The sequence below is a fragment of the Mustela putorius genome, unplaced genomic scaffold (genome assembly GCF_011764305.1).
Source record: "Mustela putorius furo isolate JIRA1106 unplaced genomic scaffold, ASM1176430v1.1 tig00003867_pilon_pilon_pilon, whole genome shotgun sequence".
Lineage (NCBI taxonomy): Eukaryota > Metazoa > Chordata > Mammalia > Carnivora > Mustelidae > Mustela > Mustela putorius.
This window is the reverse complement of record NW_025422019.1, coordinates 25,697,472-25,723,307: the sequence shown is the minus strand read 5'-3', so window position 1 is coordinate 25,723,307 and position 25,836 is coordinate 25,697,472. Positions and strand designations below refer to the sequence as shown.

The window sequence follows — 25,836 nt, the reverse complement described above, 5'->3', positions numbered from 1 at the left end:
ATAGAGATCACAAGTAGGCAGAGAGGCAGGCAGAGAGAGAGGAGGAAGTGGGCTCCCTGCTGAGCAGACAGCCTGATGTGGGGCTCCATCCCAGGACCCTGGGATCATGACCTGAGCCGAAGGCAGAGGCTTTAACCCACTAAGCCATCCAGGCACCCCTTCTGGTCATACTTTTGGAGGGAATAACTTATGGGCCAGCACTTTGCACTTAGAAAAAGAGTGTTGAGCACTTTTTTCATCTTTGTATTCTTAGCCATCACTACAGTATCTGGCACATAATAGGAACTGAAATTTTGTTAAATGAATTGTTTTAGAATCCCTCGGTAATACTTCCTAATCCAGGTGGCTTTATGCTTTACGTTTCCCCATTCCTCTTTAATTTTGTGCTGCCTAAGGAGCACCCATAGGTGATTTTTTGTTGTTTTAATCTTCTTATTCAATAATATCTCCAGTGTTTCATAACTTACCTGAATAGTTAAATGCAGTAGTAGTGCCTGGACAATTTATTTTATGATGCTGCTGTAATCTTTAATCCAGGAATCTACCTCCCCTCCCCAGAAAGTGAGGGCTTATTGTAGCCTATTGATGAGAATTCAGGAGTACATTAATGGAATGCCTATCATGTATCAGGCACTTCGCTGGATTATGAATAGATATAAACATAAATCGTGTGTATGCTTTGCTACCAAGAAAGTGACATCTGGTTGGGCAGACACACATGTGTACTATTAACCATCGTATAGGTAGGATTGCGATAACTGTTCTAAGTGGGGTATAAGTGAAGTTTGGTGGTACACAGAGGAAGGAATAATTGCTTCTGACTGGCTGACTGTGCGTGAGCAGTTGACTTAGGCTTTTGTGGGTGAGATGGAATTTGAATGGAGTTTGAACTATATGGAGGACTTTGACAGGTGGTAAAAGTGGAAGGTTTCTAGGAAGAAGAATGCACTAACAATGTTTGGAGGCAGGAATGGGTATGGAATGTTTTAAAAAACATTGAAACATTGTGTTTGGGTAACGATATGTCTGGAATTGAGGTTAAGTAGGAGCTTGTAACCAAATTGTCAGAGATCTTATTTCTTATTAAGTACTATTTTCTCTTTCTTCTGTAAGAAAAATCGTAGGTGTTTGAATAGAAGACTGACATTAAGGAATCTGAAAGTTTCAGAAGAATGGAAGCAGATTAAATGTAGCGGGAGGTGGGGAAGACAATCAGAAGCTGAGGCCCAGCTGAGGTTGAAGATGATGAGGGAGGCTTGGAAGGAGGACCTGATAAACTGGTGGTCTTGATGTAGGTCAGCTAAAAGCCCTGTGGGTTGTTGATTTGGCGAGTTGTGCGGCAGCATCCTGGCTGCCAATAGAGGGCGCTTTCAATTTTTGAGCCTTCTTTCCACTTCACATCATTTGGAATACTGTGGAAGATGTCATGTTTCCTCACACCTGGGAGATCAAGTATTTTAGCCTGAACTCTAGAAGAAAGTAAAAGGAGAAATGAGTTGAGTGGTTTTTGAGGAAGTATCTGCACAGTTCTTCATCTCCTCTTTCTAGTGGGGATTGTGGCCCTCTGGACTTTCTTTCTCAGTTCTTAGCTCATTGGCTTGAAGTAGAACTTGCTTTTGGTCCTTTTTTGAGATCCAGCTCAAATGTTTTACAATATTATCACTCAGTCATGTAATTATATCCAGGTCTGAGGTCAGAAACTATATTTGGGTCATCTTGATACCATAAAATAGTTAGCATAACTTTTAGAATGCAATCATTCAATAAATGCTTGTTACATAAAGGACATTTGTTTATGCTTTGCAGTCACAGACCATCTTACTGTCTTGCACATGGCAAGCATGTTCATCTCAGAGTCTTGCTGTGCCTGTTGCCTGGAAGGCTTTAGATCAGATCTCCTTAGCACCCCCCACCCTTGTACCCCCCAGCACCCATCTGATTTCTGTTTAGATGTCATCTTGGCAGCGACGTGTTCTCTGACAGCCTTGTGTAAAATACCACCCTTTCCCAGCCCCAGATCTCAGTGGCTCTTTTTATCCTATATCACCTGTGCTATTTTTTTTAATAGCACCTGAACCCTCTTATGTACCTCTACTTGATGATTGTCTTTTTTACTCCAATTAGAAAGAAATTGCTTGTGATAGCAGGAACATTTGTTTTGTCATAGCCACAAGCACCTGGAACACTGTTGGGCACATAGTGGGCACAATAAATATTTGCTAAATGAATGAATGAATGACAAAGATCAGACTGAAAAGGATAATAAACACGAATATGCCGGTTTGTTTACAGATTTATGCAAGCAATGGCATTGTTGTTATTACTTTTATAATATCAAATCGTTAGTATTGCACTCAGAAAAATAAAAACAAATTCTATTTTCTATAGATTGCACCTGTGAAATCTAATTATGGATTAGTTTTTGTTTTAAAAATATTTGAATGCCAAGCATATTCAGTCAGAAAACACTTTTATTATCCATGCCAGCTTAATTTTTCAGGCAGTGAAATGGAAGACTGTCATTTCAGCAAGCAACTTATTTTCATTTGTGAGAATGGAATATTTTGAATATTCTAATTGATTTTTGAGGATGATTTTTCAAGAAAATAATCCTTGTTTCTGTACATTGTATGTTTGCCTTTAAGACAGGAAAAAAATAGAAACAGGCATGGAAATTATTTGCCCAGAAAGGTGAGAACTTAGAGCTGACTGATAAATGTCAGGAAGAAGGGACAGTCAGTTCCAGCATAAAAGGTGAATGTTAGGACACTGAAAACTTTAAAGAAGATCTGTCTTCAAAAAGTATTTTATATGCATATTTAAAGTTTGCAAAGACATCCTAGACTGTCATGAGCCCAAGCCTCTATTTTATTGTATTTTACTGCAAATTCACTTGGATATTTTTCTAGAAATCTTAAGTCTGTAATTTGGCAGTAAAAAAGTTGGTTATCAAATCAATATTATTATATGGCTTTTAGTGTCATAAGAATTCCCTTTTGGAAACCTATAAAAACTCATTTTTTCTCACCATAAACTTTATCTGTCACTTTTCTATAAGGTCAGAGTACTAATGCTGGAGGTGATCTGCTCTGGGACAGAGAGTCAACAAAGTGGTCATAAAGTTAAAAAATGCCACATGGTGCTTTCCTGAGATTAGGATTTCTTTTACATATCAAGTTTGTGCTAATTTTAAAATATGGAATGTTATATGTTGTTAGGTGTATTCTTAGTGTTCCTTTAAAAATAGATGAAATGAAAAGCTTATCCCTAATTTTTGCAGTTACATATTTCATATTTTTGTTAGTACTTTTGGATTTTCAGGAGGCTAATTCTTAATTGTTTATGAATTTTTAATGGTAGGCTGTTTTCCTTCTAGGTTTGTAAGTTAAATTTTTCCAAATAGATGGGTTTAAAAATAAAATATGATCAAATTGTTGCCCTGGAAAACAATTCCAGAACTAATACTTTCTTATCACTTGTAATGTGTTTTATGGTTTCATGTTATTTAAATTCTAAAAAGTACTAGGTCCTGGAGGTTCCATTTAAAAATATATCTCTATGAAGTCTGAGTTGCTGTTGGGTTAATATTTATTGAGTATCCATTCACCTACCACATGTATATAAATATAGGAAAACTCTGAGTGATTAGGAAAGGAGACAGTCTTCAAAAATGGTGAGACTGTGTCTGTAGTGGTCGGCACTCCTTTAGCATGTGTAGCTCGTATGGGTGATTACATAAAACCGGGTTTCTGCTTTTTTAATATAGACGCTTTGGAGATTGAGTGTGAAACTGGAAGTTCTTTTCAAGTTTATTTGCCTTAATGAAATATTTTCCCTTATTTCAAGACCCGTATCTAATTATTGAAAGCACAAGTTAATTTTGACATCTTACTTGAACTTTAAGACTTTAAGTTTGCGCAATATTATGTTCCTATTCGGAGCTATCAGTACCAAAATAGCGTCTTAGTTACTTACCCACTCTGTCAAAGTGCAGCTCCAGATTCCTTATGGATAAATAAAGAGCTTGATCTGTTTAAAATTATTTAATAATTCAAGTACTTTTAAAAATTAACTGAGTATTGCTTTTATTTCATGCACTAGTCAAGGAGTATTTGCAAAACCAAATTATAGCATTTGTGAGTAGGTATAGCCCCATTAGTTTAACCCTTGCTGATTAGTTTTTTAATAAGTTTCTTTATAGCAATAGTAGTTGGAATAATTTGAAAACTACTGGCAAGTTCCTGGAGGGGAGTAAGTCTTCAGTAATTGGGAAGTAGTTTGTTATTTCAAACAATTTGGCCTCCTTCCTAAAGTTAGGAAAAATTTATAGTTTCTTTTAATTGCAAGTTGAAACATCCAGTGCAGATAACTTGAAGAACAAAATGAAACCTGAGGAGAAAACCAAAATCACTCAAAGTTCTACCATAAATGATTATTTATGCCTACTTGTGTGCATGTGTGTTCTCTCTCACGTTTCTATATTCATATCATCATATATTTTTATATATTCATAGCATGCAATCATGCAAGGGTGGAAACATTTTTCCATGCTAGTAAATGTTCTTTTTATTATGGTTTTTGATCACTGATCATTTAATTATGAAATTCCTTTTCGTTGGATATTTTGGTTTCAATTTGGGGCAAAGACTGAAGTAAAAATTCTTGATAATTTCCATGGTTAAGCCGTAGAAGTGGTATTGTTGAAGCCAAAGACAGGCACAGTTTTCAAGCTTTTTGTATTGTATTCAGATGTGATAGGACATTTTAATACTTCAAAGCAAATCTAGCCTTGTGCACTGGTAGAGTAAGTATTGGCCTTCAGGGCTTGAGAAGGGTCCCTTTAATTCACAAACTATTCTCATCCGTTCCTCAGAGGGCTGAAATTTTGCCATCACCTGTTGCTCCCTTGTAACATACAAGTACTCCTTGGAGAGGTAACATTGTTGTGCCTGGCGGGCATGCACTGTGAACAATGTGCAGGAGTTTATCTGATATTTTCAATTTAGTTCTTACAAGTAAAGTTTGGAAGCAAGGATGGGGGAAAGGGACATTAGAACATTGAGCAAGAGGAATGATAAGGGGGACCAAGTATTTCCTTATTTCAATTCTTCTAAGATCTGTTGAGCAACTATTACATGGAATGCAAGATATTATGTACCTAGTTTTATGAGTATAAGTTATAATCTCTCTCTACAGTGATTCAGGCTGTTTGTTAACTGTGAATGCTAATTAATCCAGTAGAGAGACTTATGGTCCCAGATATGGTGCATATACATGCTGGATAGAGATGTAAGGGGGAATTAATTAACTCCTAAGCAACCTTACTCTGTTTGAACACACTGTTTGCAAAGTGTGAAATTACTTCCTTAAGAGATGATGAGGATGTAGAGTATAGCTTTGGGTAGTTTGCAAAGAATATTCTGTACTGTAAGGTCCCTGATTCATTAGACAAAATATTTATATCATTGGAATGTCTCCTTGAAAAACCAGCTGATAAAGAGATAATAGTGACAGACAAGGCCACTAAATAGATAAAAGCCATAGTGTTTGGTCCAATCAGGAAACTTTGAGCTATTGCTACTTATCTTTTATTCAGTGGAAACTTGTGTGTCAGATGATATGGGCAAGCCTGTGCTTCCTCTGTAGTAACTATGGAGAATAGTAGGCCTTCTAGAAATTGTACACTGTTGTCTGTGTATGCCTTTTCTTTACTCAAGAATCTCAATCGTAAATATCTTCAGGATTTAAAAATTCCAGTCTATTATTATCAGACTGACTCTTTTTCTTATAATAGTGGGTAGCTAATAATATGCCCCTTGTGATATTTAAAAATAGTGATACAGCTCTCATTACCATCTCTCTTAGCCCCAGATTTACCCAGCCCTGATCTAAACTGGGTTTCTGGGCTTTTGAAAACTTATCACCAATGATCTCTAGAATCTCTCCAGTTTTTCTAGTGTTGGCTTCTTAAGCCATCAGTAAATGTCTTAGACCATTGGCAGACAAAAGATTCTTAAAAAAAATATGTGGCAGCTAGAAAAAGACCTGCTATTGCACATAAATGGAAGAAAATGTACTTTTAACCAATCCTACTTCTAATAAATAAATTTCTATAGTTAGGTGGAACTTGGAGATGAGAGAAGTACCATTAAACATTTTAGTTGATACCTCTTTAAGGCATGGTTTTATGGATTGGATCTTTAAGGGAATACTGGCTTCACCTCACATTTCCTAACACCATTAATATAAATCTGTTACTGCAGGATGACTTCCATTCATATAAAGTGAATATTAAAATATTAAAGGTATCTAACATAGGTTCTTTTAGGGATATCTATTTCTAGCCCTTCAGTCCTCTGGACATTTCTCTTTCTTCTCCCCAGTATTTATCTGATATTCTTTTGCCTCCTGAGCTGTTAGGTTTTTGTTTTTCTTAAAAGTTGATTTCCCTCACTGATAAATAGATTGAGTTGTGAGTTTATGTCCTTTTCATTTTTCCCTGGAAGTGAGTAAATCCAGAACTTTATACTTGGTGACATTTATTTCAACCCATCAAGGGAATGCCACCCATGTTTGCTTGGGTTGCAGTACTTCAAATAGGACGTTGAGAATGTTTGTGTGTTAGAGTCACCCTGCTATTTCTGTTTCAAAATTAACTGAAAATGTGACATGTGCCTCCCACTTGGAGAGGGAAACTTCTCAACAATTTTTTATTTAGTTAAGATGGATTAAGTTCTTAAAAGATGTTAGAGCGAGACTCGCTAACGCCAGTAGAGTTAAGAATCTGTTAGTCATTTTATTTTAATCTCATTTGGTGTGTATATTTATAATTATCTTGCATAATCCAAGTCTGAGTTAAAATTTGGCATAGAAGCCAATGTAGGGTAGCAAGATAATGTTTCGGACCAAGAAAAATATCCCAGTCTAATGATTAAACTGGTTGAATCCTTCCAGGTCACAGACTTGACTGTCATTGTGTTAAATATTCTTGTAGAGTCCGGAAAAGTCAGAGAAGATATTTGGCTGTGGCATGAAACTTGACTTGTAAACCCCTCAGTAGGGCCTTTAAAATAGGCAGGACTATTTTCCTTAGAATGAGGTGTGACATTTTGAATACAATAAGATGTGCATCAAGTTCTCTTTATGAGAGTTAAGTAGTAATTAGTGGTAGTAAGGGGTGATTATTTGCGGCTGATAATAATAAAGGTCTTAGATGAGTTCAAGAAATTGTCAAGGCCATTGCTAAAGAGTTTTATAGTTTATTGACTCAACAGAGTGTTGAACATTTTCTGTTTGCTAAGTACTAAGGAGGATACAGTGGTAAGTAAGCCGACCTGGTCACTGTCCTTTTGGACCTTAATATCGTAGAGGTTACAGATATTACATAGTCCCTCGTATAAATAAATCCTACAGATGGTAAGTACAAAGAAGTACTACAGATTGTTATATCAGGGAGACTCGGACTTTTGTTTGATGGCAACAGAAGTAAATTATGAGATAGACTGAGCATATCTCTGTGGCTGACCTCTTTGCCTCCTACTTCAAACCATTCTTGTCATATGAATCTTGGACATTGTGTTTCTCCCATCCTAGTCATTAAGGTCTCTTGCCCCATCAGAAAGGCATTAGTCTTGAGCTAGGGGGTGAAAGATAAGGGTTGTGGGGTCAGGGAAGGGATGATTATGCAGGACTCTGGAAGGAATTACAAGAGATTAGAACCAGAGTTGTGAGTTTTGTCACCCTAACTATAAGGTATTCTGTATAATGATAGAGTGTGGTTTATACCACTATGTCCTGGATTTATGAACTATTGGGAGTAATGATCAAATATAATAGGTGATACATTGTTCATCATCTTTTACTGACATTTATATTTCACATGTATATACTATATACTGCAGTATATGTCATTTACATATTAATAATTATTAAACATTGATATTTAATCCAAAAACTCTAAAGACTAGAAAATGGATGAACCTTTTACTTATTTCCTACCAGGTACCTGCAATGAAGTATAATGGGAAGATACATGACTGTAGGATCAAAGACCTGGGTTTAGGCCCTTCCTCTGTTACTTACTCTGTGATACTCAATATTCTCCACATCTTCCACTGTAAAAGAAAAGTGGTTGGTCAGTGTCTCCCACATACCTTCCACCTATGGATCTGTGAAACACCTGGGCTTTCCTGCTTTAGGTATCCCTATATGTATGGATCAGATAATCCTATTTTCTCCCACCAGACTGATTTGCAGCCCATTTCAGGAAGGTGGAAGCCTTGGAGAAATGCCATCTTGAGAAAGCAAATACATTATTCATCTTGTCAAACTTTTATAAAATGAATAATTGTTGGCAGAAAGTATTTAAAAATGTCTTTTTTTCTTCCCCATTAAATAAAAGTATAATTACTAAATGTGACATGGGATCTCCAGATTGATGGTGAGGGAATCGGCTTCCCATCCTACTTCCACTGCTAGTATTACACTAGCGTGCTGATAGATCAAGCAGATTAAAACACTGCAGGTGATTTTCAAAAGTCATGGAATCTCAGAGATACTCATTTTTTTAGGCCATGAAACTTGCTTTGGTCCAGAATGCCGTGCTTGTGGTATTTCTACCATTTCTTCTATCATTGTTCTTTCTCTTATATTAGGAGGTTAAGATAAACTTGCATCTACCCGGAAAAAATACATCTAAAAAGTCTCCTTTCTATGAAAGTAGGAAAAGAGAACCCATCTTTGAAAGAGAATATAATAAAATGTGTTTAGCTATACTAGCTGCTTGATGTAGTTTTGAACTCAGGAATAATGAGAAATCATTAGAAGCAGGTGGAGTGCTGCCTGACACTGGTTTGCTTGGGATCTATGGGCAGTGAAAGCAATGCTACTTTAAAGGCAGAATCAGGGGCGCCTGGGTGGCTCAGTGGGTTAAACCTCTGCCTTCAGCTCAGGTCATGATCTCAGGGGCCTGGGATGGAGCCCCGCGCTGGGCTCTCTGCCCAGCAGGGAGCCTGCTTCCTCCTCTCTCTCTGCCTACTTGTGATCTGTCAAGTAAATAAAATCTTTATTAAAAAAAAAAAAAAAGCAGAATCAAGTTCCCGTTTCCCCCTGAATTTTAGTGCAGCTCTAGAGAAACTTAGTGATATTCACAATGTGCCAGATCCTGGGAAGCCCCCAGGAAAAGAACAGCATGTCCCCTGTCCTGCGGATTTCCAAAGGCCCAGAGGGAAGCGGGACCTGGAAAGAGAGTGAAACCAATACTGAGAGTGTACAGAGCAGAGGGGAAGTCCTGTTGAAGAGAAGTTTAGGGAGAGGCTTTATAGAATTGGTGATTCATGAGCAGAAATTTTAAGGAAAGTTCATGAGGTGAACGCAAAGAGGCTGACAGAAAAGAGACAAAGGTGTGGAATCACAGAAGGGTAACTTCTGTGTAAGCACTTGGTACCATAACAAGGCAGAGTCTAGCCGAGTGGGGGAAGAGAGATCACAGGGGAGAAGTACGGATATCCGTGGCGAAGAGAAAGGAAGGGCCAAACAAGCGAGTTCTCAGCTGTCGTGTGTAGGGCATTGGACTTTATCCTTAGGTGGTGGAGACCTTGCAGATTTTTGAGCATCTCGCCTGATGATCACATTTGCATTTTGGAAGATTACTTGTGGCTGGATTATGGTGGTTGGTGTGATGGGAATCAGATGGTGTGGCAGCATGGAGACCTAGTTTAAGAGGGTGATGCAATAGTTGGAATGAGTGATGAGATGATTTTCTGGTGTAAAATTTGATTCACAAATACACTACCACATTTTAAAATGTCAGCAAATTGAAATGTTTTTAGTATTCAGTAGAACTAATTCATTGCTACTTTTATAGTTTGAAATTATTCATGAAATTAATAGCAATGAAAAGTTGAAAGAGGGTGAGTATTTTGTCAGTGAAATTAAACCAGTAAACTTCTCACAAAAAATTTTGTAGTTATAATTTCGCAATATAGTGGGGAATATAACTTCACAAAAATGTAAAGCAATGATTTGTAATATGTACACATCTGTGGAAATTAAGCATATTTGAAAACAAGTGAATGATGTCATAGTGTTAGTGCGTATAAGTATTTATTGAATTTGCATTTGACACAGTTATAACCAAGATTTTGTATTAATTCAAGTCATGGAGTAAGTGACTGATAGTTCTAAACAGAGAGTTAAATCCCAAGTTGAGAAAGATAGAAAATATTTGTTAGGGATAATTAAATAGCAATATATGCATATGAGATTGTAATTTTTAAAAGAGCTTTTATAAAAGATCATAAGAAATCATTGGAAAAGCACACTTGAAGATTGCTTTAAATTGTGTCACAAACAGGATGGCATACATGTCTTCTCACTAGACCTTGGTTTTGGTGCATAAATCCTTAGTTCTTCATTACCACAACAGGAAACTAAAGTCAGAACTAAAGAAATTAGAACACTCATAGCACTGCGGGGCAATAAAATATTGCAGTGCTACATCTCTTTTATTATGAACCCAAGATTTTTATTTTTAATGTTACTGTTTAAGTACACACAGTAGTACACAAGTTATCATAAATGTTAGGTTATATGTCCATAATCAAATAATGGAGTAATGATCAGTTTCCATTATGCATTATCTTTTTTTTTTTTTTAAGGTTTTATTTATTTACCTGATGGAGAGTGAGCTAGAGAACAAAAGTTGGGGGAGAGGCGGAGGGAGAGAAAGAAGCAGACCCTCTGCTGAGCAGGGAGCCCAGTGAGGGCTCCATCCCAGGACTGGAGGATCATGACCTAAGCCAAAGGCAGATACTTAACTGACTGAGACACCCATTATGCATCATCTTTAATTCAAACTAATGTTCAGAAACCTGATTCATTCCTTAGTGTTCGCCAAACTTCCTTTAATTATGTAGAATACTGCCTGTGCCTATAGTTTTAGGATTGCAGGGTTTTTTACTCTGCATTTGATACCCGATTGTATTTTAGTACCTAGAGATTACATTGAGGTTAGGATGAATTTGCTACACCTGATTTTAATGAAAAGTTTTTAAAAAATAACTTTTTGTTAGGATCTGCTTATCTCTGTTTTCCCCACCTCCTGACCCCCATATGATACTTGATTATAGTGTGATACTTTGAGGATATTTATTTAGCAAAATGTATTTTTACTATATATTCACCCTTATTTACTATATATTCACCCTCGTTAGGGGAATTGACGGTGACATGTGTTTCAAAGTAGAAATTTTTTTATGCTTATTTTTTTACTGTTTAATGAGATTTCAGGTATATTTTAACAACTGGGGTTTCCCTGATGAATCATTAAAATAAGTGAGTGGGTTGGAAGGTAATGCTAACTTTTCTCAGTACTGCCCTGTTTTACCCTGCTGGGTTATTCATTGCTTTTAAAATAGAACCTGGTGTGTTGGAGTTGGTGGGTGGAGGTGCCGAAGGGAAGGGGTCAGTTAGAAAATACCAGGTAAACCTCTGATGACCTATTGGGAAGTCCTACTCAAATTTTATTTTCCCCAACTTAGAGCAGTTAGTGTTTAAGTTCACTGGTTTTGTTGTTGTCGTTGTTTTGTTTTGTTTGCTCTGCCAAACTTAACTTTTAAAATATTGTATATAGGCAAATAGAAAATATATTTTCAGCGATTGAAGGTTAAGGTATCAAGCCCTGTGTGGATTAGCCTGTGGAATCAATTTCTCATGTGTGTGGGATTAAAACCGTTAAAACCATCATCACTGAAACCATACCTTCCTACAGCTAATAGCAATAAGGTGTCTGTGGAATAAATTAATACAACAATTCCTCTGATTTAAAATTATTACCTGGTATTTGGTTGGAAAATTATTTGAATATTATAAGTAACTGAATTGACATCATATACGAGGATTAATTACAGGTTTCTAATGTGACTTAGGTTTAGTTTTTTAAAAAATTCACATGATCTATTTATACTTACCCCATCTTTTTCAATAAGTCAATGGCATATTGCAGATTTCCTTTATACTGTTTTTTAAAAAAAAAACCTACAACAGCAGTTCTGTTAGAGGAGGTAGACCAAAATGTAGTTCACCTTGAAGATGGCTCAGGGAATAAAGAAATTAGGTCAAGCTTAAAATAAATGCAGGTACAGTGACGAAAAGTTTTAATAAAAATTTAAAAATATTCACAGCCTTGGTTTCAGGCTACTTTTGTTCTTGGTGATCTTATCAGTGCATTATTAGTTTTTAATTGAGATGACACTAATGGCACTTTTTCCATTTTAGTCAAAATGTTTATGTGAAATATTTTTGTGCTTTTTCCCTTTGTGTCCTCTTTTAATTGTAAATATAAAGTTTTGGAAAGGCAGCCAGTTCTTAAATCATTTGACCTCTCGTGATCTTAAGTAGAATTTGAAGTGGTTTAAAATTCCTGTGTCATAGCTATCATTTTGACTCATTTATATTGCCAATTTAATGTTTAGCATTTAACCATGTATCATTAAATCATAGTATTGATAATGAATTAAACTTTCATAAAGCTTTAATAGTATAGTAGATTCTCATTCATTTGCTGTCACTGGGGAATAAAATATGCTGAAGAAATGAGTTTTTTTTTTAATTGAAGCTTACTGGGTTAAGCAGAAAAACTTAAAAGTTGATAAAATTTTATCTGACACACTTTGTATGCTCTTTCTGGGAGCAAGAATGGATTGGCCATTAACTTTTTTTTAACTTTTTTTTTAATGTCATAAAACATTAACATTCTAGTGTTCTGCAGAAGGACATGGGCTTTCTGATTCGTATTTGTTGCCTCTAATAAGAAAGTTTTTTGTTTTTTGTTTTTTTTTCTTTGAAATAAGTGCCACACCCCTCATTGATATACTTACTCAGTGATTACCCTAGGCATGCACTGAAGACCTTTGGCTAGGCTCACCTACCATCCATCTTCTGGCAAACACCTAGCCACAGCCTCGGGCTGTAAAGAAGACCTCTTCCTTGCTTAGAAGTAAGCATTCTCCGTGTTCAGAACTGCTGTTCAAGCGCTCACTCCCTAGCAGCCATTGATAGTGGTCCCTGATGTCTGTATTCACCCATGCTCCTGAGCATCTGTGGTGTCAAAGTGACCACCTGCCGTCTTCTGGGATTATTGCTAAAATGAGCAAACGGCACACTCCCTTTATCTTTTAGCAAATTTTAGCATAACAGCAAAAATCCTTTTTAACAAAGTGTTGTGTTTTTTTTTTAACCTGATACTTGTTTGTTTCAAGCAGTGTTTTCTAAAAACTCAAGCACAATAAGAATATTTGCACTGTTCTTTAATGTGCTATAATGACATTTGGTTTGAATTTTATATTTAAAAATCAGCTTCCTCTCTTTTGCTTGCACCTAATGGGAATCATCTGTCTTCCAGGTTGCGCTTGAAGAAGACTATAGGGAAGAATCCATTTTCTTCTTGCCACAAAAGTTGCAATAGAAGTAAGTAGGGAAACTGCCAGGTTATGTCCGTCTCCACAAAACAAGCAGAACAAATTTCCATGAATCAAAGCCACTAAGTATAGTTTTCAGAGATGGTAGGACATAGTTACTCTCCCTAGGAAAATACCAAAAACGCAGGCACACCCATTGGCCACTAGAAAAATGCTCAAGTAAATGCTAGTTCAAACCTGTACATTTCACTCTTCTTACTGAGCTATTAAAGGGGTGGAAATCTACTATAGCTATAATCTTTTTTTCCCCTTTTCTATTTTTCGACCTCCCACATGCTTGGTGTTCAGTTCTGCTTACTGAATGTCTTGAATCTACAGCAGCACCTACACATACGGCCTCCACATTGGCTTATGGTTTGCAGATAACTCATGATTCAGATCCATAAGAAACATCTGTAAATACATGGCATGATATGTGCTCTAGATTAATCATTTAAAAGAGCAAAGGAATGAAGAATCAGAAAGCTTTTTTCCCCTTCTAATATTGGTGTTGCTTTTTTTGAGGTTATATGAATGAAATATTCTTTAGAGTGGTTTAGAGCACATCCTATCACTTCAGGAAATAGCTCAGGTCATTTTTACAACAACCTTTTAAGGATATATAAGGCATATACACCTTGTCATGATTAGATCAGAGGAAATAAACCAAGATAGAGACAACTGTGATGTGATCTTGTAAGCAAACTGTTAACTGCTTTTAGTCTGTCTTGAAACCTTTGATATAACTTTCAAAATTGCCTTATGTTGGTCTCTCAGTTGACTTTCTAAAAGTTTCCATTATTTGAAGGATTACAGGCTACCATTTTGTGAAACTGATCTTATTGAACCTTGTGTTTATTAGTGGTGGTCTTTAACTGGCTTGAAAAAAGCCAAGCCAGTGCATAGCTAAGCCCCTAAGCTCACTTCTTTCCAGATACCTGTGAGGCTCTCAAATTCTTATTTGAAATGCAAACTGCTAATAAGGAATGGGTAAAACCCACCACACTTCCCACCAGTTCTTGGTTGAGAGGGGGCCGTGACTGAAAATTACTGATTTTAAAATGCAGGAGGATACAAATATATCCTTTTCCCTATGTAAGGTGGTTTATACTGAAAATGGGAGGGCAAAATATCATACTACTGTGTTAGTTATTAGGCTTCAGTTTTATCTTCACAACACACCTCTGAGGTTAGTATTGTTACCCTCATTTTACAGAAGGCGAGACTCAAGTCCTACAAAGTTAGGTAACTTGTCCAAGATTACACAGCGAGGAAGTGACACTGTTGAGCCTCAGACTTCTATCTCCCTGACCCTAGAGTTCATGCCTTTCCCAGCTGAGGAACACTGCTTCTTGTTTTGTAGAGAAATGAAATATATACTTATATATATTTTTTTCTTTAAAAATGCTCATTGGAGGGGCGCCTCTGTGGCTCAGTGCGTTAAAGCCTCTGCCTTCGGCTCAGTTCGTGATCCCAGGGTCCTGGGATCGAGCCCTATATCAGGCTCTCTGCTCAGGGGGGAGGCTGCTTCCCTCCCTCTCTCTGCCTGCCTCACTGCCTACTTGTGATCTCTGTCAAATAAATAAATAAAATCTTAAAAAAACATATAAAAATGCTCATTGGAAATTCAGACATCAAGAACTAAACTTTTTTCATTCCAGCCATATCTTTGAGAACCATTTGGAACTTTCTCCTTTGAAATGCAATTTAAATAGGCATTGGTTTGAACAAGGTGAAATGCAGTTTTACTAGTAAAAAGCATCATTGAGGGGCATCTGGGTGGCTCAGTTGGTCAAGTGTCCAACTCTTGGTTTCAGCTTAGGTTATGATCTTAGGGTCATGAGATCGAGCCTCACATTGGGCTTTGCGCTCAGCATGAGTCTGCTTGAGATTGTCTACCTCTCCCTCTCCATCTGCTCCTACCCTGGCTTGCACTCTGTCTCTCTCTAAAATAAATAAAATCTTTTTTTAAAAAGCATCATTGAGTTGTTGATACTAATAATTTTGTGGAACAGCATTATTAAGAAGAACAATATGCTGTTTAATGAGGTATTTACTTGAGTCATAAAGGAAAATTCAGACATCTGGAATATTTTTTAAACAATGTAGTATTTATGTACAGAGTGATGTTTCTTCCTTCTTACAGGAAATAACGTGTAATTTGAAATGTATATGGATTTTTTTTACATTCACACATACATTTTTATTTCACTGAGCACATTAACAAAAGTCATATTATTAAACCAAAAAATTGCTTATATAGCTAACTCGCTGAGATGAAAAATTTACCATGTCTTTATTTTTTTTTTTAAGACTTTATTTATTTATTTGAGAGAGAGAGAGTGAGAACATGAGAAGAGAGGAGGGGGAACTGGGTTGGGCAGAGGGAGAGGGAGAAGCAGATTTCCTGCTGAGCAAGGGGCCCGATGAGGGACTCAATCCTAGGACCCTGAGATTATGACCTGAGCCAAAAGGAGTTGCCCCACCAACTGAGCCACCCAGCACCCTAACATGTCTTAAATAAAACATTACTTTATCTCTCTTAATGGGATTGTTGTTTAAAGAAAGGTTGTAGAAACCTTGCTGGCTCATAGGCATTTGGCTTTATCCCCCTTTTTGGGTTTTCCTTTGCAGGTGGGAAATTGGTGATAATGGGGAGGTGGTCAGGGTATGTGCAGTGTCTCAAGAAATTGTATCCTAAGATTTTTAACATTAGAGGTTTGAGATTTAAATATGAATGTGCTTTCTTTCTACATATGGAGTCTCTGGGGGCAGGGATAGCTGGTGAATTTAAAGATGAATGAATGTCACACTTAGAGAATCAGAGAATTCTAAACTGGATAGGGTCTTACAAACAAAGGGCTCTTGGAGTGGAAGTCTTAGGAGATAGTTCAGTGACTGTCTGAGAGTAGTAGAGCTCCAGGCCAAGCCACTCCCTGGTTACTGAGTCTGGGTCCCAGCCATTCCAGCCAGGAAGTGAATGATCACAGCAGGGGAGGGTTTTAAACTTCCTGGGGCTGGAGAAAAAAACCTGAGTCATTGTGGAAGTAATCTTAGGCAAGAAGAAAACAAATTCGAAAAATAAGCGTCCTTTATTTCCTCTTGTTAACACAAATGATGGAAAAATGCTGATTACAAAAATATAAACCCTAAGTGTTGGTACTTTAAAAAAAAGTGGGATGTAGCATATTTTTAAAAAATTAAGCGTCTGTAAATTATTTGCTTTCTGAGTGTAATATTTTAAGTTATTTTAGAAAGTCTTGATGCACACACGTATATATACATATGTTGGAAAAATATTGTTTTGCTTATAATTTAGAATCTGCGAAGGCTTGAAAGGGCCCATGAGTCTTCTCATCATTGAGGCGTTCTATGGAGGGTCCCATAAACAGCTGGTGGATCTGCTCCAAGAAGAGTTGGAAGACTGTGTCCTTTATACCCTGCCTGCAAAGAAATGGCATTGGAGAGCACGGACGTCGGCTTTATACTTCTCCCAGAACGTTCCCGTCAGTGAGCAGTACAGGTAATTGGAGCTCGGGCTGCACCTGCAGCCTGTTTTTACTGTACGTGTTGCTTCTGTTGGCATCTATGAGATTTTCGCCAGCTGTGGCATTGGTCAGTATGGCTACAATAGACTCAGCAGAGCAGGAGAGTTCATTTACACTCTGAGGACAGCTGGCTGGTAGAACAGTGGTCCCTTTAGAACCTAAAAGCCTTCTCTCATCTGTCTTGTGATGGTATCACATGCATGTGTGTGGGTGTGGATGACATTTTTGGCCTCAGAGGAGAGTTGATTTGGGGCACGTTTTTTGTTGGTGTTGTTCCATAACCTCCAGTGTCTCTTGTAGTGAGTGTGCTATTTTTGGTTAATTTATTGTGTCTGCTCTGCACCAGGAGCTAAGGCTGAAAAGGCAGATGTGACCACGGTTTGTGCCCTTAAAGCTTTAAAGACTATTGAGGTAGAGATGGACTTGCAGGTGCAAAGTGAGCGTGAAAAATGGAAGAATTAATTTTGACTGTGACAAAGTGGAGGTGGCTTTCTAGAGCTGGTCAACCTTTGTTTAGTCTTCAGGGATGAATAGATTTGGGGCACATAGGAGTCAGTTCTGAATTCTAATCAGTTAGGAAGTGGGAACTAGGGGTACCCAGTAGAGATTCTTTTGGGACTAGAAAGATGAATGAGAAATAGTGATGACGTTCGATGGGGAACAAGTAGAGTACTGAACATCCTGATCTTTTTATTCTCTGTTGGTATAAACTGTCTTGTGTCTCCTGCTTGGTAAACTGTGGGAGGTTATCCTCCAGTGTCATATAGATCTTCTCTTCTTTCCATTCTGGGGCCCTTCCGTGTAGAACGGCATTGGTGTAAGCAGCACTATTAATAATGGATAGGGAAGACAGATTGTTGGAGACAGGGCACGTTGTGGGCTGCCGTGCTCACCATGCCTTCAGCAGTTGCATCTATCTGTTGCTGCTTGTAAGGTGGAACAGTCACAAGGGAGACAGTAGCTTGGGATTTAAATGTAGGTTACTGTTCTTCAGAGTAATAAGGGGGATTCAGAGAATAGCCCATTTCATGTATGAAAACCATGCATCATGTCTGAATATTCGGATGATCAGGTGGAATAGCAGTGAGCACTCGGGTCACTTTGCTTGGGATTATAAAGGTAAAATTCTGTTTGGGGGCATATTAAGAATTTATTTTTCTAATCAAAACTGTATTTTCCCTTCCATAATTTAATGTTTTATATTCTGATATCACTAAGTGAATATGGTTGATGGATAGTATTAGAAATTTCAATGAGTATATCAATATAAAAGTTCTAAGGGCAATGATAAGACTGTTGCTATGTTATAATATGACTGTTTATAGTTGCTTTCACAACTCTTTTAATTGTGTATCATGGCACCAAATGTATTGTCTTACTTAGGGTCAAGTGATCCCGTTGACTCTATGACATGTTTTCATTTAACGTTATTTGATATAATGCATTTCTACAATGATTTGAACATTGAAATGAGCCGTTTCTCTATCTGCTGTTAGATTTCATTTTGATAAGGCAGTTTTTCAGCATGAAATTGTTGTGTCACAAACGTATGTGTGTGGAGAGCATGTGTGCAAACCCTCCTGTGCAATGGCTTCTCCACTGCTCGTGAGGCCCAAAGCAATGAGGATCAACATCACAGCGTTTGCTGAAGCAGTCTTCCTGGGGAGGTGGATTGCTGTAAGATTGTGCTGTAAAGGTTTACTCTCTGATAGTCACAACCTACAAGGCCCAGCAGTGGTATGTAAGATCTTTCAAGGTCGGTCATCTAAGCTGTGCAGATTAATCAGACTTCACTAAAAGATATACCTCACCAGTTGAACCAGAGTTATATTTGACCAGTGATAACTTATCTACTCTTTTGTAATACTTTTGGAAAAGTAGCAACAGCTTGAAAACTTACAGAGTTAAAAAAATATGCTCACTCAACCCCACATTGAAGTGTAAGAAAAGTCTTTTGCTATACCAGATAAATCTGACCTCCGTGGAGACTTCTAAAGATATGAGGAGTTTTTGCCTCTTAGATAGTTAACTCTCTTTGTACACTTGGGAGATGAAATCATCACAATTCAGAAAGCACCAGTATTACATACAATGCAAAATTACTCGGAACAGGTAGGGACTGTGTCTGATGAAAGAGACCATGAACATAGGTAAACACATTATTTTTCTCAGCTTCTGTACATACAGTCATTATTGTCTTGAGCTTCTTATGCAGAAAATATTTTATTACTAACAGAATAAATGCTTCAGCCTAATTACTCAGTCCGATTCTGCTTTATTTTGGTAGCTAGAAGAATACATCATGGGTCACATTTGGAGCTATTTAATTTTATCATAGATTACAAAAGCTCCACGGGTTATTTTTCCCAAAAGTAGTTGGTAATGATTGTTCCTGAGGTTATATTAAAATTTCCCCTTCTGGAAACCACAAAATGCAGAAAAATGTCTCGAGGATGGGCCTTAAATTTCATATTCTGAAATGTATGAGTCATTTGTCCCAGGATTAGCATTTTGACTTTCTTAGTTATACCTACCTAGAGTAGGCATCAAAGATATTTCACTCATTTTTTTTCTTTACTGAGCTGAGACAATCACTGTTACTTAAAATCATTTTTTTTCTCTCTCAGCAGCTTGCAATTATATTTTTCATTCCATCCGAGGTACTGTAGCAGATTCTGATCATTGGCCACTTAACAGCCCTTCTTCCTTGTTAACAGAATCACACTTGTCTTTGGAGTGGCTAAGTACCCAGCCCCTGGGAGTGAAGCATGATTGACCTGAGTTGGTCATTATGATCCAGATCTCTGCCCAATTTTCCCAGCTTTCCTTGCAGTTAGTGCTGGTTAGTGACTAGGTTTTGGCAAATTAGACTTAAGTGGATGACTTCTGGGGGTTCTTCCAACAAAGTTTGTTTTGTTTTGTTTTTAGTTGTGAAAGGAGGAAGCCATTTTTCCTTTCCTGCATTTGACAGTGGTTGTGATGTCCACAACCATGACATGACAGCATGAGGACACATTACCTGGGCTGCCAAAAATGGCTGATGGAAGGCTGGAAAGAGCCTGGATTTGACTTCTATTTTGGGCAATAGAGCTACCTAGTCACCTGAAAACCTCTCATCTCTAGGAATGATTTATAAAGTGTAACAATTTTCCTTTTTTTTTTTTTAGGATTTTATTTATTTATTGGACACAGAGAGAGATCACAAGTAGTCAGAGAGGCAGGCAGAGAGAGAGGAGGAAGCAGGCTCCCTGCTGAGCAGAGAGCCAGGTGCGGGGCTTGATCCCAGAACCCTGGGATCATGACCTGAGCCGAAGGCAGAGGCTTAACCCACTGAGTCACCCAGGCACCCCAACAACTTTCCTTTTAAGTCTATAGCTAAGCAAAGTAAGAGAGGATCTGAAGAAGGATCTGGAAATTAGAGTGGTAGCTGGCGTTGAAGCTCTGGCTGCCTATTTTCATAAAGGGGACCGGTTAACTTAGGTGACATTCTGAAATGAAATATCATACAGCTTTGACCTGAATTAGGAAGATTTCTGTGTGCTCTCATGGGAACCTCTCCAAGACATTTTCAGTGACAGAAACTAAGGTGCTAGACAATGTTATTGGTATCGAGAAAGGAGGTGATGAGAACAGCAATGGAAGAGTGCAGAGAACAGTGGTTTGAAGTTCAGCATGGCAGAGGAGGTCAGTGCCCACCCGTATCCCTCCGACCTTCCCTTTCACAGCACCCTGGCCAGCTCTCCGTGTCCGCGTGTGCAGCTCTTTGAGGAAGCAGCTGCTCTGCCCTGCTCGCAGCGGGCTGTGAGCAACCCTCCACCAATGATCTTCGCCCCTTGGATGAAATCATTCTGGTGTGTGTGCAGGAGAGGAATCGTTAGCAAAGGTTCCTTAAAAACCCTGTAAGTCAGAAAATGTGCAAGCGTAATTCTAAATAACTCCTGGGTCACAGGAGAAATCACAGCAGATAATAAAAAATAGGACTGAATCATAATGAGCATATTGTATATCACAATGCAGGTTGTATCTAAATTGACCGTCACAGCCACATCATCTTTAATAAATTTATTTTTATTATTTTTTTACTTATGGTATACAGGCCCTCTAAAGCTTGTGACCCTGAGTAAGGACCCTCTTACTTGAATCTAGGAGTAGTATTGGGAAGGAAGGAGTAAAAAGAGTGAAAAATAGTGAAGTGAAAGCAAATGAAAGTGGAGATGAAGAAACTAAGAGTTACTTTGAGATAATAAAATGGATAAACACAGGCATGATTTTTTTTTTTTAAATTTTGTTTATTTATTTGACAGACAGAGATCACAAGCAGGCAAAGAGGCAGGCAGAGAGAGAGAGAGGAAGAAGCAGGCTTACTGCTGAGCAGAGAGCCCGATGTGGGGCTAGATCTCAGGACCCTGGGATCATGACCTGAGTTGAAGGCAGAGGCTTTAACCCACTGAGCCACCCAGGTGCCCCCAGGCATGATTTTTTTAAGGCACAAATAATTTTTGGAATTATGTAGCCGTAGACCTGTGGATATGGCACAGATCAATAAAAAGGGGAAATGCTCTTAATAGTTTTATGTCAATAGAGATGAAACCTTAGACAAAAGAGCGAATTTCTTAGAGAAACATAACTTACAAAACCTCACTTAAAATGAAACAGAGGGGTGCCTGGGTGGCTCAGCAGTTAAGCATCTGCCTTTGGCTCAGGTCATGATTCCAGGGTCCTGGGATCAAGTCTCCCACAGGGATCCTTGCTCAGCAGGGATCCTGCTTCTCTCTCTGCCTGCTCTGCCTGCCACTCCCCTTGCTGCTTTCTCTCTGTCAAACAAAATAAAATGAAACAACCTTTAAAAAAAGTGAAGCAGAAAGCCTGAATGGAATTATAGTGATTAAAGATCATGCATTAGCTAAAAATTTACCTACTACAAAACTGAGGCTGGGTGTCTAAGCAGGGTTGGTTCACTGCACTGGGGTCTCCTTGCCTCTTTCAAAACCTGAGTTACATGAGATTGAGTCCCTGGTGTTCTGGGTTTTCTGTTTCTTGTACCCACACAAGTCTTAACTGTTAGTAAATGCTGATTATCGTTATGATACCTTTTACTTCCCTACCCAGCCCCCCTTCTCTCCCCCAACCTCCTCCCTCCCGCTTTTTTTTTTAATGACCAAAGAGGGGCAAGGAAAGCAAGTAGTTGGATAGGAGTTAAATTGAAGGACAGTTCAGTTGGATCAAGCAACGCCTACAGTGAAATTAGAGCTTATGGTGATATGAGACTGACGCGCTGCCTACTGCGCTAAGGAGGCACCTGAGCTTATGGTGATATGTGGCTGTTGATAATTCTGTTTGATTTCCCATAGTCTTGAATGGTTTCGTGATTGTGGCCTTTCACTAAGCAGGTTCTCTTTCAAGGAATGTGTGAATTTTTTTTCCTTCTTAAATTCCCTGTGAAACATTGAATGCCACTTTCTTTGGGAAAATGAACATTTTTAGCTGATATGAATTACCTATGCATGTTTGTTGTTTGTAGCTAGCCCTTGTGAATAAAGGTATGGCTAAACTAGTGGGTACAGGTGAATTAATACAGAAGGTGGTGGTTTCTGAAACAGTTCTTTCGTAGATTAGTAATATAAATTTTTCTTTACTTGATAGTTATGTCATGTTTTGAATAGTTACCTTTTGTGAAAAACACAACTTTCTGAATAACATATTAATATTTTAATCATAAAAGTTCTTTTATTAAAAGATGCATTTCTGAATAATTTAGTATTATTTTCATTATGAGAATGCCTTTTTATTAGTGTCTGACATATTTGGGAGTATAAAAGTAAATGACGACTTAATAAGAATTTGTAGGTAAGTGGGTTTACAGATAAGTTTTGTGTAGATAGGGCAGTCATTCGACATCTTTGTAGTAACCAGAGCAGGATTTCATGGGGGTAAGTGATAGTAATAATAGCTAACATATTGAACACTTACCATGTGGTAGATATTCTACAATCCTGGAAGCTCGATATGGTTTTTCTGGTTTTACGGAAGAGGAAACTGAGGCTTAGAAAGTGAAGATATTTGCAATGGGTTACCCAGCCAGTGGTGGGTATGTGGTTGGAGTTCAAGTCTGGGTACCTACAGAGGCCATACAATGTTCTTTATAAGCCCATGCTCTTAATCACTATGCTATCTTAATTCCCTGCCCACTCAGAATAAACTAGTGAAGGGGATTAAGCCTAAGTACCTCTTGATTAAAAATATATGACTGAATTTTAATAGTAGAAGTGGGTGTGTGTTTATTCTGATCTTGAGCAGGATTATAGCTCCTGAATCTTGTTGGAGACGGGAGGTTGGAAACCTGGAGGCTTTCTAGGTCTGGGACTCTGTGATGTTCCATTTTTTCCTCAGGGCATTTGCTCTTTAGTTTTTGGCCATAGAAATTATAAGTCATTTGAATTTTCTTCTTTTGAAATCCAAATAAAAAAGACAAACAATGGATGCTATATAAAAATCACAGGGTATGTTCATGAATACAAGCCTAACTTTCTCTAGGATGTTCACCTTCAGTCCTACATTATCCTTAAATGGGTCTACCCTGAAGTTCTCTACTTGGTTTATGAACTTGATAGAGGCAGCATTCCAGTACTGACTAGCTCACTTCCTGTATAGCATTACCAGTTGTATATACTTGGGGTTTGGATGATGTTCCTACACCAGGTAAATAATACTGTCAGTAGGTACAATGTAGCATCCCATAATCTCAGCAATATGGGACTGTTCTGTTTATGAGAATTGGTTTCGACCTTCCCCACCACTGTTGCCCACTTCACCGGCTTCCCTATAATAGGCTGCCTAATGGCGGGATTTTCTTTTGGGTTGTTTTCCTATCAGCCTTGCTCTCCTCTCTAGACAGTGCACACCAGAACTTTCCAGAATTTGCATAGCGCTTAGAGCTTCATCTACAATATTTCCTCTCAATGAAATATCTTCTGCATGAGAGTAGCCTGTAGTTTAGCCATCTGGACTTTATGTTGAAAACATAGTTGACCACTACACTACAGAGAGAGAATGATCCCGCAAACCAAAGAACTACTCGTTCAGTCAGTCTCTGTCTCTCTGCCTCTGGATGCTTCTTTTTCCTCTCACTCTCTTCTCTCTCTCCTTCATATCCACACACACATGTGCACACACACAATGACCACTGTTAATTACTCTAGCGACTTCTTCACTGCAAAACTGGAAATTAACCCTGTTACTGAAATTCCTGAAGTTTGGTTCTCATGCTACATCTTTTTCTACTTTTCTTGATATTCCTTTGTCTGTGCTCTTGGGAAGTAAAATATTCCACTGTCAGGAAAAAAAAAAATTTTTTTCCTGTTGTGGAGTTTGTTAGTTACTCTCACCACAAGCTGCTAATTCAGAAGTGTTTGTGTTGGTAGTAGCATGCCTTGTGAAGCCACTGGTTCTAAGGAGTTAGGCATGGCAGGGCAACTTCAAGGGCAGAGTGGATTTTTCACATCTCTTCTAGCTTATTAAAAAAAAAAATCACACGTAAGAGTTTGTAACCCCCAAGTAAAGGTATATATACATATATGACATTATTTCGAAGAGACTCTGCATCTAAAAGATTGTTAAGGGTAAATCTCCCATACACTTACCCTTTGAAATTTGACAGCTCTATTTTAAAATATAAACTGAATATTATTATTACACTTTACAGAGGAGAGAAAAATCATTATTTTTAAGGAATGAAATGGAAAAGGCAGAAAATCTCCAACACCCCCAGATGGGTACAAGAGGTACTATTGTGTAAAGGAGCTCTGGCTGTAGGGTTAGGGCCTTCATAATTTTGCTTTTGGAAGCAATGTGCTTATTTCATAGTCCGAACTGTGAGTCTGATCTTAGAGTGCTTCTAATCTAGTTATTTTTAGGTCTTGAGTGTCTTCATTAGGGTTTATCTCCACGGCATGTAAAAAGCCATTAGGAAATGAAAGGCATTTTTGTTGTATTTCCATCCCAACATTTTTTTGAATTTATTTATATTTGAGAAAGTTCTGCTGTTACTAAAGTCTTAGTCAATGACAAGATGTTCTGCCTATGGCACTGTCTAGGGTGTGCACAGGTATTGGTCTCAGACTTACTGTGTTTGGAGCCTATAGAGCTATGATACGGATACTCTGCTACCCTTCTTCAAAGTCTCCCCTCTTAAGGAAGCTTTCACGTTTGCCTCTTCCCTTGAGATCCAGTGTGGCTTCCTAGCTGCCTTTGGACACGTTGTCCTATCCATTGAATGACTAATTTTTGTCCAACTGTCCTTTGTTTATGGTCTTCTGTGGTTCACTCACATGACGGACCTGCTGGTCTCCTGACCAGCCAGCCTACAGAGAGACACTGTACGCAGAAGGCAGGAACTGAATCAGGCGTTGTGCTCACAAGACCATTCATGTCCCATTCATCTTTATATCTTCCTAAACAGAATCCTATATTCTGCTGAGTTTCTTCCTGTAAACAGTCTCTCCTATATTCCTATATGTTCACTGTCTCATGCTGGTAATAAAAATGTAACACTACCCCATTTTAAGAGAAGTTCCAAGTGACCAAATATATGAAATGGAGAGGACTAGGCGTGGGGTAGTTTTGCCAGAAACCCCCCAGACTAATTATCTTTTGGCTCTTTTCCAAGTTGGTTTCCAGTTTTTCTTTTTTCCCATCAACATTGATTAAGGGCTTTTGCATTAGAGACAGTAACTAACACTGGCAATGTCAAACCAAACGTGGCAAATTTGGACATGGTAAGCATTTAGTAAACTCTGTTGACCGAAAGGATGCTTAGTCCTTTATCCACTTGC

General features: G+C 38.1%; 1 protein-coding gene across 9 annotated transcripts in view; it reads left to right on the top strand.

The window, feature by feature from the left end:
• The window catches only part of GTDC1 (glycosyltransferase like domain containing 1), a 414,534-nt gene that overhangs the window by 108,507 nt on the left and 280,191 nt on the right, over positions 1–25,836 (top strand). For 8 of the 9 annotated variants that reach the window (XR_006602410.1, XR_006602411.1, XR_006602413.1 and 5 more), the window contains 2 exons: positions 13,403–13,467; positions 16,777–16,980. Coding sequence is in view for 4 of the 9 variants with exons in the window: in XM_045066517.1 (XP_044922452.1) it covers positions 16,802–16,980 (179 nt within the window). In the remaining 5 variants the exon portion in view is untranslated. The remainder of the gene's footprint in view (positions 1–13,402; positions 13,468–16,776; positions 16,981–25,836) is intronic. The other variant, XR_006602412.1, reaches the window with a different exon arrangement.